General features: G+C 36.7%; 1 protein-coding gene across 2 annotated transcripts in view; it reads right to left on the bottom strand.

The window, feature by feature from the left end:
• The window catches only part of PLCB1 (phospholipase C beta 1), a 630,635-nt gene that overhangs the window by 115,711 nt on the left and 501,206 nt on the right, over positions 1-13,718 (bottom strand). For both annotated transcript variants that reach the window (XM_079784121.1, XM_079784122.1), the window contains exons 14-18: positions 13,132-13,309; positions 8,494-8,561; positions 6,809-6,905; positions 4,750-4,834; positions 2,846-2,970 (exon numbers count right to left, since the gene is read on the bottom strand). In XM_079784121.1, coding sequence (XP_079640247.1) covers positions 2,846-2,970; positions 4,750-4,834; positions 6,809-6,905; positions 8,494-8,561; positions 13,132-13,309 — 553 coding nt within the window. The remainder of the gene's footprint in view (positions 1-2,845; positions 2,971-4,749; positions 4,835-6,808; positions 6,906-8,493; positions 8,562-13,131; positions 13,310-13,718) is intronic.

The raw sequence follows: 13,718 nt of genomic DNA on the forward strand, positions 1-13,718 counted from the left end.
AAAGATTTTAGATAAATCTTGCTAAAATACTCTTCAGAAAGCTTAAACCACTTTAAACTTCTAATCCCTGTTTCTAAGGAAGGACCTCCCCACACCTCGCCAACATTGGCTGCTATAATTTTTCTTTTTTAATTGATGGGAAAAAGTTTCCTTTTAAAATTTGCATTTCCTTGATGACTTACCACCAATACTGAATTGCATGTTGACTTGTTTCTAATGGACAAAGATTACTGGTCAAAGTTTCCCTGACACTCTGTATGAAATGACTGTCCACACTAATTGCAATTACTGGGGTTAAAAACAACAACACATTTTAAAGTTCTAAGAAATCTGAGAAGCTGTCATTTATTCCAGATTATCTGAGCTGAAACTCCTCTCTTTTGGGCTGGACAATAGAAAAGGTGATGGTAGACATATTTCATAGTTCCATGAAAAAAAGAACTTTTAGATCAGGGAAAATAAGTGAAATTTTATCTCTCATGTTATTAAGCTAGTATAATTGTGATACTAAAATTGGACAAAGTAAAAAATAAAAAATGAAAATGATTGACTTATCACACTTGAAAAAAATTAACTCTAAAAGCCTAAAAATTATATTAGCAAATCATATGCTTTAAGAAATAATACCCAACAAATAAGTAGAATTTATCACAGGAGCACAAGGATAATTACATATTAGGAGATCTATTAATATTATTTGTCACATTTTATCACAAAAGAAGAAATGAACATATCATCCCATAACATAGAAGTGTGAGATATTTAATAACATTTAACATAAATTCCTAATATACTGCTGGTCATTAGGACAAGTGTATACTCCTTTAATGTGTAAAAGAATATCTGTCTTAAAGTCACAGCCAACATCTACTCAATGGTATCACAATGGTGTAGAGAAAGATACACACTACTGCTATTTAATATTATTCTAGAACAATTAGTCCAAATTCTAAGAAAGGGGGAAAAGTGGATGTGATTAAATTATTATGATTGTATATCTGAAAAGCCCAATAGAATCTATTGGCAAAATGGGCAATTATAAGAGTTTAGGAAGATTATCATTTATAAACTTAATTTATTTATTAAATAAATATATAAATATTAATTTCCAGAAACAATCTGCTAAAAATATAATGTCAAAAAAGAGATTTCATCTAAAGAAACTCGACCTCTAATAAAGACGAGTGATTCTGCTGAGGTACTTGATATGATAATTTTTAATTGAAGAGAAAAACATTCTTTCAGTGATAAAAAAAATTAAGGATACATTCTTCAGATGAATTTATAAATTTTATGTGATTTAATATAAATATTTTTTCAGTGGGACAGAGGAATACATAATGACAATTAAACTAATTTAAAATTAACGTGATTTTAATAAAAACCTCTTTTTTTTTTCCAGTGGCGGGTAGGGAAAGAAACATAATAACTAAACTAAATTCACTGGAAACCAGAAATCCTACTGGCAATAGCAAGAAAATAACTGAAAATAGCCAGGAAGGAGAATTTCCACTTCCAGGTATTAAACCATTTATTAAACACTACAATAATAACAGTGTGTTAATGGTTCCTGAAAGCAGACAAACTTATTAATGGAGAATAATATAAATAGAAAAAAATGGATCCAAGTTAACAATAACAGAAAAGGGTATACCTATTAAGCTGTAATTTCAGGTCAGTATAAAAAAGGATTGATACCTTGCTGAGATTATATATAAAATTAATTTTTGGATAGATGAAAAGGTAAAATTACAAATATTAAAATATGAGAGAAATGAAAGTAAATATGAATCTGATCCATGGGAAGCTGCAATCATTAAAGTAATCCAAGACTCCGTTAAAAAAACACACCACTAAACAATCTGAGCTCATCTATTTCACACAATAAGACAACATGCCCTTTATATAAAAAGCACTATTATAAGTGACAATAGGCCTGGATAGGCAATTCATAAAGCAGAAATATAAATAGTTTTAAACCCACATATTTAAATGTTCAACCTCAATAATAAAAATGAAATTAAACCAATAATGAAATGACAATATTTTGTCTCAAATTGTATTAGTATTGTTTAAGGATAACACTTAACCAAGATCTAAGATGAGCAGGAACACTTCCTGCCATACGTTGCTGATGGAGAAAAAATCTGGGGCAACATTTTTTGATGAACAGTTTGGCGAAAACTTTGGTACCAAGTTTCTTAAAACTTCTCATCTTTTAACAGTAATTTGGTTTTCGGAACTTTGCCAAAAGAACATTTATAGATGGACTTGAAAATTTATATCAAGACTATTCTCAGAGCATTATTTATAGTAGAAAAAAATTCTCTAATGTTCAATGATAGGAAATGGGTTTTAGTGAATTGTGAAATGTGCTTAATATACAGATATTAAAATTCATGTTTCTGTATAACATTTAAATATGTGTGGAATTAAGTGAAAAAGTATATACATACATAGTCAAAAAACCTTACACATAACAAAGCCAAAAGTTGAGTGTTGAATCTCTGAGTGGTAGCATTCCTGAAAGTTTTATTTTTTCTTTATACATTTTTGGATTTTCCAACGTTTTCTATAATAAATACACATTACTTTAAAAAGTATAAAAGTTTTTGTTTGAAAAGAATGCAAGACTAGTAGAAATAAACACTCATTTATAAACTATTGAAGACAATTTCTCAAGTTTCAAAATTTACTCTTTTTTTTACATTGGTATTTCCTTTATTACAATTTACTTTTATTAGTTTCAGTCAAGTCTGGCAATTTTTTCTTCTTCAGATGGGTTTTGGGTCCTTGGAAATATGGCTTTATAACAATGGAAATGAGCAGAAACTGTGCTACTTACCCACTGTTTGGAAATTAAGGGCAACCATTTGACAGCCTGCATTCCAGAAGAGCTGAGGCATATAGTTGGATGAATCTACACGTGTTCCTTTCGGATATATCCTGCTAAGCTGCATTTTGTTATATCTGGACCATCATGTTAAGTAGTGAATACAATTATAAAAATAATTAGCCAAGAATATCAACTGAGAGGCCACCTTCCATCTTTCTCCACTGGGGAAATGAAATAAATATGGATGATCTCATTGGGCTAGGAGGTAAAGTATATAAAAACCTTGCTGAACAAACAGAATAGGTGTTTATAATATAAATGTAGCATCACCTTTGCAGGGCCTTGTAGGTGAAAACTAATAGATAGCAAACATGGCTGAGTCAAGGTCAACATGATTTTGTAGAGAGTATTAAGGATAGGCCTACTGATTAAAAACACATGAGGAAGTTCAAGGACATCAAATCATGTGAGAGGAGGATACTGTGTTTGGCTGAAGCAGATAATATGAACTGCATGGCTATTTTTGAAATGCTTTCTGCTCATTTTCTCAGCCTTCTCTGGGAATGCTATTTGCCAAGACTGGGGTACTTTCTATGATTGATAACAAGGTAAATATAGCACAGAAGGTTTTGACCTTGTTTTGTATTTTGGGTCCTACCGTCATCAGTTTTCCACCCTGAGAACCTTTTAGTTATTGAACAACAACTACATGTTTAAAACATGATTGACTATTCCTATTACCAAGTTAGGTAGAGGTCAGTTGTTTCTGATCTCAGGCTGGGGTGTTGGGCCATTAAGTTTGCACCTTAATTCTGAAAACTGCTGGCTATGTATAATAATCTATGGCAAATTATTTCACTTAGCTCAGCCTCGTTTTCTCATCTATAAAATAGATTGAATAATTCCTACATCACAGGGCAATTGTAAGGATTAAATGAGGTAAGACATAATGAAAGGTCAATCTCATAGATAGTACTTAATGAACACTAATGATCATGATTTTTATAGTGTGACTGTTTATGGACTTTACATCTGTTCTCTCTCCTAAAGATGAGTTTTAAAGGTTATTTTTTTAAATTCTAGGACTTGCTTCATGAAATTGAGCTCATTGACACATTTAATATTACTTTTATGAAAAATATTTAAAGACCTGTTTCATTTTATATTGAGTCATGGATAATGATTAGTAGTTTTTGTTGTCAGAAGTATCAATAAAGCCTTTATTAGTAATATATATTTATATTCTCATATCATTATTCCAACTATTTTTTAAAAATATGTTTTTATTGATTTTAGAGAGGAAGGGAGAGGAAAAGAGAGACAGAAACATCAATGAGAGAGACATTGATAGGCTGCCTCCTACACACCCCCTACTGGGAATTGAACCTGCAACCTAGGCCTGTGCCCTGACCAGTTATCGAACCGGGGACCTCTTGGTCCATGGGTCGACACTCAACCACTGAACAACACCGGCCAGGCCCAACTATTTTTTATTGGCCATTTATTAAATGTCCAAAGATGCAAGATGCCAAGTTAGGCTTACATATATACATGCCTTATTTGTATTATATCTTACATATGTTGTCCCGAACCCAAACAGAGAGCCATAAAGCTGGTATCATTATTTATGTTTTACAGGTGAGAAAGTTCAGGAAGGTCAAGCAAACTGACAAAGGACAAAGAGCTCAATGGTGAGAAAATACTCTTGAAATGCTTTACTCCAAGGCCAGTTCTCTTTTCTGTACGCCAGGCCACCCTACCCAGCAGTGCCAATGAAATCTGAAACTATTTATCACACCCAGGAGACAGGCTGAAGCCATTGCATGCATCCTTTTGCTTATTTAAAGCAAAAATTAAATAACCCATGACTTCAGTTGTGCCTATTCAGTTGATATTCGTCAAATCAAGGATACTCTACAAATTCCACCGGAGACTTCGTCAGCTGCTCCAGTCCTTTGGTTTCCACGAAGGAAGACATTTCAAAACTTCTATTTCTTTCTGAGTTAATGACAAACAAAAACAAAAAAGTAAGTAATAAAATTCAGAGTTATAAATTATCACATATGAGAAGTAGGCAAACGTTCAGTGAATTTACGGCGATTAATTTTCAATGGAACTTTGATATGTAATTTTTTCAGGGAATTATTTATCTGCTACAAAAGCTGAGTCTTGTTAGTTGTCTCTTCTAGTATTTACCACCTGGGCCGCATATGCTTATGGCTGCACAAGTCAGGGGCCTGGTGGCATTAGGGTGGGGAAACTGATTTTAGTCTCGGGTAGTGTGGCAATGACAGCTATTTTGTCAAAAGGGCACAGGCCCTGAGGACATCTCTTGTTTGAAATCCATTCAGACTGACTTCTTGGGGCCATTGCTGGGACTCACAAAAGAGACCAGGGGGTGTGTTTACTAGGGGGTACCCCTTTTATCCCCACACTGTCAGGGCCTCAGTTTGTATATTTCCTTATGTCCTTTGGTTCAAACAGCTAATGTGACATTAGAATTGTGTTACTTCAAAGCAGAAGGATCCTTGGAAATTTCCCAGTCTGATGGCCTCATTTTCAGATTAGATAACAAGGTTGGGAGGTGAATGTACTAGAGGTCTCCATGTCCTTGAACACAGAGCAGCATTTTGAAAGTGAAATCCAAGCTTCCAATTAGGATGAGAGAAGCAAAACAACGTTATCTTAGTTTGGAGAGACTAAGAGCCTAGGAGCTTCTGTCTTCCTCACAAGTAAAAATCAAACTGTTACATGCTTTGTATCCTTAAAGCCTCGTTCTTCTTCCTATGCCTTCTCCAACTCTTTTACCCATCTCCTCACCTTCCCCAATTCAATAATCTGTAAACTCTTTCTTCTCTTATTTACCATCAAAAGTCTCCTTTCATATGACTATTTTAAGTATGACTGTTAATTGAAATTAAGTCGATTTAATAGGCGCTTTGTAAACTATGTGCAAATGTTGTTTTTTAAAAAGTGATAAAATAATCTAAAATACATAGAGAAAAGAACTGGTTTGTCCATCTTGGGCTGATGCTATTGTTACCAAGTTCTGAAGAACTTACATGCATCTTCTCCTTCTCAACTTGGCTACTTGTCCAGGAGTTTCCCCTCATGTTACAGTAATATAAATAGGACATCTCAAAGTGGACAACTTGTGGTAAGCAGCATCAGTAATTGTAACATCAAAGAAAATGTTGAAATCTTTATACATAAGCTGTGTTGGAAATTAAATTCTTTATCGTAGAGACGTAGATACCATATGCCACTAAGTTAAGACTCTTTGGGCAAAATTATACGTTTACACCTGTGTGTTATGGAGAAGCTTCGATTTTGAAATATCTGTAAAACTATCCTTTATATGAGGCTGCTGACCTTTTAACCTGATAGCATCTTACATTTTATGCAACTATAGAGGGCAATTTCATAAAAGGACTCTTTTCTCTAGATGGAGGAAAGATGATATTTTACTTTGCATCCACTATGAATGTGTGCTTAGATAAAGGTAAAAACACAAAGTGATATGAGGCTAGTCACATGTCCTCCGTGACATATAAAACAGGCTGGACAAGTGGAATGTGGATAAATTGGTTGATTTGGTTCTATTTCCAGCTATCAGGGCTGACCAGTCACTGGCTGCTTCCTCTCGGGGAAGATAGTTTATTTCAACACTGTCACTTACACAATGGTTGCAAACAAAAACCAAATGTAAAACTCTCAATTAGCCGTATTCTGGTCCAACGTCTGTAGACCTAGTACATATTTTGGAGAAACATCATGGGATACGTTCTCATATGGTTATTATAATATATATAACACATATATATCACATAGACAATGCACACATATATTAAAGACTCCACCAGCAAAAAATAATAGTTATATTAACAGTAACAGTTTTTTTGTCTAATTACCTTCTGTTTAAAATACACTTATTGTATGTCACATTAGGGTTTTTGCTCCAGGCAAACTTACTTTTTGAAATTTCAAATGACTCAAACTTGACTGGCTGAATATAGTTCACCAGGTTAGACATCTCTTCTGTAGCCATGGCCTCGCTCCCAGCAGTCCCCTGGAAGCAGGAATAAAAATAACATTCCCAGAATCAACATGATATAGCCCAGGGTTATTTTCCCAGGGCAATGCTCATGTAACCCAGGAGCGCAGAAAATCATCCCTCCTCTTCTGCAGATGCTTATCACCAACAGAAAATTCATTCCAGGAGGAAGAAAAGGCCAAGCTTCTCATTTACCCACATACGGAATGGGCGCAAGGAGGGTTAGGGGCTACAGCACCAGTCTCTGCAGGAGACCCTTAGATGTGCAGCAAACCAGAATCCTCGTTTTACCACAGTGATTCAAATCACATGAAAGCTCGAGAAGCACTGAGCTACATCTCATCGCCATAGCAGGACGTCTAAAGTTAAAACATCAAGAACTCACTGTACAACTAGGAAATGAGTGGGCGGTTGCTTCTTAAAATTAGGATAAAATTAGTTCTGATAGCATATACGGTTTTTGTGATTATTGAATGAGCTAATTTGTGGGAAAGAGTTCAGAACAGTGCTTGGCACACAGTAAAACATCATGTTATTTGAACTACTATTAACTATTACACGTTATTTTGATAACGTTTTAAACAAAAACTAATACTGCGCATTGGCAGGATAGGCCTCTATAGGTTGATCTTACATTTTCTCCCATTTTTAGATGAGAGAATACATGCAGACAAGTATTCTTTTGAAAACTCTGGTAGCAGTATTTAGGTTAAATATTAAGTGGAAAATACTGATTTGGAAATGAATCATCATTAGAAAGATAATTTTTAAATTATTAAAAATTACTGATAAGAATTTATCAGCAATTAAAATAATTCTCAGGCATAAATACTTTACCAGACATTATAACAATTTTTCTCCTGAATATTAAGTTGCAATTTAGTAGGGAAACATAATAAGAAATGTCCAATACATTGAAGAAAATGATTGTAAGAGGAAAAATATCAGAGAAGAACAGCTTATTACTTGTTATTTATCCTTAACTGAATTGCAAAGATACAAGCACTGAGACAGGTACTTTTTAACATATTTAAAAGCAGATTCAGTATAATTTTTTTTTACCAGAATTTCTGCTAAAACAAAGTTAAAATTCAATTCACCTAGCTTCAATTCACTTCTAGGTTCTGTGCAATTAATATTTCTGATCTCATGAAGTTATGTGGGGTGCTTGAGCTCATAGCTCTCTAGTGTTTTCAAAATACAACAATGGAATGAATGTCATATTTCTGAATAGTTCTCCAAACCTCATGTCTTCTCTGAACATTGAACCAGTTAGCAATCCATTTAATTGCCTCAAACACTGAAGCAGGAAGTTGCATGTCACAGATTTTGAATTCAACCTCTCGATACCCAATTTGATGGAAGGCAAATCTCAACAGCATGTTCATTTTAGAGAACTTTTTCAATGCCCCACTGATTCCTTTACTGACCCAAGTTTGCATCTTCAGGTTCCAAGGGAGTACTGAAAAAGTTTTAAAGTGAACTGTGACTCTTTTCACCACTAGATGGCAGAAGGTGAACATGGACTGTCAAGAAGTAGCTGACTACACTGGCAGGTTCGCTGGATGCCTCTGTGACCAGAGGGCAAGCCCTGGACACCTACCTCATCCATTGAAGACTTTTTACAGTCATCATCATCATCGTCATCGTCACTCTCCGTATCAGCTTCCCCTGTCAAATTTCAATAACAGATCATGAAGTAAACAAACATTTACAGGTTTGAAGCACACATGCCGTGTTTACTACCAAAAATTTCCTTGAAAACGAGCCTTTTACGGTTTGTTTTATAATGATGCTTTTGGATATTTAAATTTTATTAATCATGAGAATTATACTAACATTTTGAACATGGACTTTTTGGGTAAATTTGTTTTGTGAATACCATTTGAAATTCATAAACTCTATAAAAAATGCTAAACATTTTAATCTAAGTAAAAAAAAAAAATGACATCACACACAGTTAGTTTCCAATGGCATATGTGTCCTATCTTGATGTATGCATTCCCTTTAAGGGTCTGGGTCACCCTAAAACAGATAAACTATCACTTTCCATATTTTTTTCAACCCGACTCTTCAATGTGGTGCTTGGCCTGTGTTCCGTGACCTTGCAGTGACTTTCCCAAGGCCATAGAGGCCCTCACAGAAGAAAGGAAGGGAATAGGGGCTGGTGCAGGTGGGGCTGTGGTACCACACCTGACCACACAACCACTCTAAGGTCCAACTGTATCCTATGATTTGCCTGCAGGCTTATTTGATTAATGCATTCTTGGATGTAACTTGGAAAATGATGAAATCCTGTTTAAGAGGGTCGGTAGGGAAAAATAAGTAAACACTTAAATCATTCTGCATTATGGAAATCTATCTCAGCTTCACATGTAGCCACTATGCTGTCATTCCCAATGGCTCGTCTTTCTCTCTGCATATCTGGTGGATGATTCTGCCAGGTTAAATAATATCACCATTGCTTTGCCCTTCAGTGGCCTGAGGTGACCTCTGACAATGGTTCCTTATTCACTTGACCCAGATAACTCCACAAAATTATGCAAATCAAGAGGTTCAAATCTTGGTGGTCACTTTAAGAACACTCGTGAACCTGCCCAGACCATCAAGGGTATGCATATTTGAAAAGCCACCAAGTGTCTGCACACTTTACAGAAGCAATGTGTGCCATTCTGTCATTACAATGGTGTGTCCAGGCCACAAACAGACACAGGGTTGGTGGTCCCCCAAAAAGTGCTGAATTTTTGCTGCGCATGCTTAACAATACAGAGTGATGCTGCATGTAAGGCTGTAGACGTAGACTCTCTGGTCATTGAGCACATCCAGGTGAACAAGCTCCCAAGATGCAGTACCGAGCACCTGGGCAGGTTAACCCACAGGAGCTCTCCCTGCCTCACTGAGAGGATCCTACTGAAAAAGAGCAGCCTGTTCCTAAACCAGAAGAGGAGGCTGCACAGAAGAAAAAGGTATCCCAGAAGAAACTGAAGAAACAACACGTATGGCCTGGGAGTAAATTGAATACAAAATAAATGCTAGTGAAAGTTTAAAAAATACTGTCACTAATATGAGGCATTACATTCTTCCACATCTCTGGGCTCCCATCAGACCCAGGAATAACAGTTATGTAAATCGAGTTCCAAGTAAAATGTAAAGAAGGCATAGTTCTAAATTGGTTGACTGCATCAGGGTTCACACAGTGCAATAGCATGATGGTCCCCATAGATGGCAATATTGGCTCAAAAATGAGGCAACTGGCTTGGCCAGTCCCTCCTGCCTTCTAAGCTAGCTGCCATACCCAAGCTATATAAAGGACAGTACCCACAGCACTGTCTTCCAAGAAGCTTAGAACTGTTTTCATTTGGCTGATGAAGTTGAATCCATTACCGAATGATTGCAGTGAGCAAAACCTTCATGAACTATCTTTAGAGGAAACAGAATTTTGGCTCCAGCAAGCCTTATTATTTATGGCTTATTTATCAAAGAAAGCCACATACAACCACTTTATGATGCTTATGTTGTGTTAGTTAATAAGATAAGTCCATTATATTTTAGATAGAAAACATATTCTATTAAAGACACATTCTTTTAGGAAGCTAACACATTTTTTTCTAATCAAATTTGTTGCCCAAGTAACTATGTTTTGTTTTTTAATCAGAGAGGGGATTCTTTTTTGTCAACTAATTTAAAAAGTTGATTGACAGGGCCTTCTGCACAATGCTGCATGGGGCACAATATAGCAGTCATTCCAAACACTCCATCAGGTCAGAATTTGGTTGCCTGGGGGGAGGGAGGATTTGTCTTCTTTTACTCTATGAGCAGGGACCTGATTTTTCCCTTATGTCTTTGGAGGGACCTTGGAGGAATCTTGTTGAACCATGGAAAAAATCTTATTTTACCCTAGTTTTTTAAGATAAGTATACTAGCAAAGGGCTGGATCCTGAAAGAGGCACCTGGCCATCCACGGCCATGAGAAGTAAATTAGTTCTGAAATAAGAACCATTTTGTGATTTTCAAGTTCCTTGAGTTCACAATACCAAGAATATCTATAAACCAAATTTGATAAATTAGCAGTCCTCCTTATTCAGGGGCCTACCTGCATATTACCATGTCCAAAAATTTCCACCGGAATAAATAGAGATTGCTCAACAGACTATGGGGCTAATTTAGAAACCACCGAATTACTAACAGATTGCTGCTCTTTCTCTGTATTAAGCAATAATGTTCGGTGCCTGTGAAAATCGCTATCTGTGTATGCAACCAGTGCATAAGAGGCAGAGAGCTGGGAGTGAGGAAGGCAGATGGAAGCCAAGCACCCACATCGAAGAAGACACGGGTTACTCGCCAGCACCCAGGGAATGGAACTGTGCTGGGGAATAGGTGGTCTGTTAATGACATTCATTCCAAAACTTCAAAAAGAACATTCTTACTGAGAACAAAAGCTGTTTTTGAAAAAAGAGTCAGAATTGTGTAATAAGTTTGAAATAAACATTCAAGAACTTAAAAAAAAACAACTTTCAAAGAATTACATCATGTCTGTTGATAAGGATTTTTATCTAAAGAAAAGGAATGGACAATTGGCATGGAAAATTAGAAGAAAAGATAGATCAGAGAGTTGGCCAACATTCTTTTTTCCTGATTGCCATTGAGTATATATTTTAATTTTTAAAAATTATTTTAAAATCTCTTAATTGCCATATATAAGTATACAGAGAAGCCTAGATATCATATGTATGCAGTGCAATGAATTTAACCAACATAAACCTGCCTTAGTGAATAGTACTCTGATCAAGAAACAAAATATGACCAGAAGCTCCCTTGGGCTCCTCCCAGTCATTTCTTCACCAATGATAATCATTTCCTGACTTCTAATGACATAGGTTAGTCCTGCCTGATTTGGTACTTTATATAAATGGAATCGTGCCATACTTTTTAAAATTTTACTTTTTTTTTTGCTCAACATTATGTTTCTAAGATTCATTCATATTATTGTGAGCAGTTGTAGCTCATAATTGCTGCATATTATTCCACGATGTGAATGTAGCACGATGTGTTTCTCTGTTGGTGAGCGTTTGGCTGGTTTTCCGTGTGTGGCTATGCTGAATAGTGCTGCTCTAAGCACTTCCTCTCCCTGTCCCTTGGTGAACATTTAGGCACACTTCTCTTGGGCTCAGACTTAGGGGCACAATTCCTGGGGCATGGGGGTGCCTACATTCAGCTTTCGTAGATACTGCCCAACAGTTTTCCAATGACAGTTAAACATTTCATTGAAGAACTTCCTAGATTCAAGCCTAAAGTTCCCTCCACTTGCCCACCCTCCAACCAGGAGGTCTTCACGATACACTTTTCAGATCGCCAAGGTTATTTTAATTAAACTTGGAAAATAAATTAGACTAAATCACAAATAATTCAGAGAAAATGGGTGACCACTTAAGAGTTCTTTTCTAATCAATGACAAAAATCTATTTCAAATTAAATAAAAAGGAGAATTATTAATGTTACGCATCACCTAGTAGCTTTGATAGATAATTTAAGTAACTTTGCCCTTTCGCATTTTAATAGAGCTCTTTAAAATAGGGGTATACTGAATTGCCCAGAAGTCTTCAGCATCATCAATGAGAAAGCATGCAGTGAACATCTTGTGTCCAGTCCTATAATTCATGCCAAGGGATCCCTGCCCTAAAGAAGCTTAAAACCATGAGGTCACTCCAAAAGTTATCTGGCTTCTGTGGTAGCCAGAATCATGGCCTCCCCAAAATGTCCATGGCCTGTGACTATGTCCTATGTCCTGGATTATCCTGTTGGGTCTGGTGTAAAGACATGAGTTATTCAAAACAGCAGACCTTTCTTGGCTGTGGTCAGAGGCAGATGACAGAAGGGTCAATGAGAAGTGGCATTACTGGCTTTGATGTTGAAGGAATGGGGCCATTAGCCAATGAATGTGGGTGGCCTAGACTCTCCAGAAAAGAATGCAGCCCTGCAGCCACCTGCAGGTTAGCCCAGTGACACCACATGGACCTTCTGATCAGAACTGGGGCATAAGACATGTGTGTAGTTTTATGCCACCTAGTTATAGCAGCAAAAGAAAGCCAGTAACATTTAGATTTGAGCCCAAATAGAAATGTAAGATGTATTTCTAGCTAGTTTTAGAGGAGCAATTCTTAAACCCATGCATCATAGGAGACAGAGAGCCCGTCTGCCCGTAGCCCCTCGCCTGCCAGCCCTTGGGCCCCCAGCCCCTCACCGGCTCCGGGAGACGAGGGCTCGAACACGCTGGAGGAGTCGCTGCATGTGTTGGAGGCTTGTTCTGAGAGTTTCTTTTTGCTGCTTCCTTCTGACGACTTGTGTGATTTCTTCTTATTTTTCACCAAAATTTTGTACATTAAATCCATAGGGCTTGGAAGAGGAACTCCAGACTCCAGCTATTTTTTAAAAGAAAGAACATTCTTTAAAAACCCTCCCCTATCCTTTCAGATTATCTCCCCAAGCCCCCAGGACAGCTCTGGATTCCAAAAGCTTCCAGGTTATCCTTTACTCCCGATAAGATAAAATGAAGATAAACTAAGTGTGTGTTGAGCAGGGCTGGCTCAGAGCTCTTGGCTTTTTCACATAGAAGGCACATAATTACCGTTCTTATTTTCCCCCAGCGAATCCACATGCATCAGATCACAGAAATACACTAGTAGCTTGGGTGTGTGAACATGAAGTTCCATGAGTTTCCATAGGACCATATAAATCCAACGGCTTTGATTTAGGACAGATAAGGAGGCCTGGCCTGGATTGTCCAAGGAGGAAGCCAGGAAGAGCTGGGAAAGACAGGCAGGAGCTTCC

The sequence above is a fragment of the Cnephaeus nilssonii genome (genome assembly GCF_951640355.1).
Source record: "Cnephaeus nilssonii genome assembly, chromosome: 11".
Taxonomy (NCBI): Eukaryota; Metazoa; Chordata; class Mammalia; order Chiroptera; family Vespertilionidae; genus Cnephaeus; species Cnephaeus nilssonii.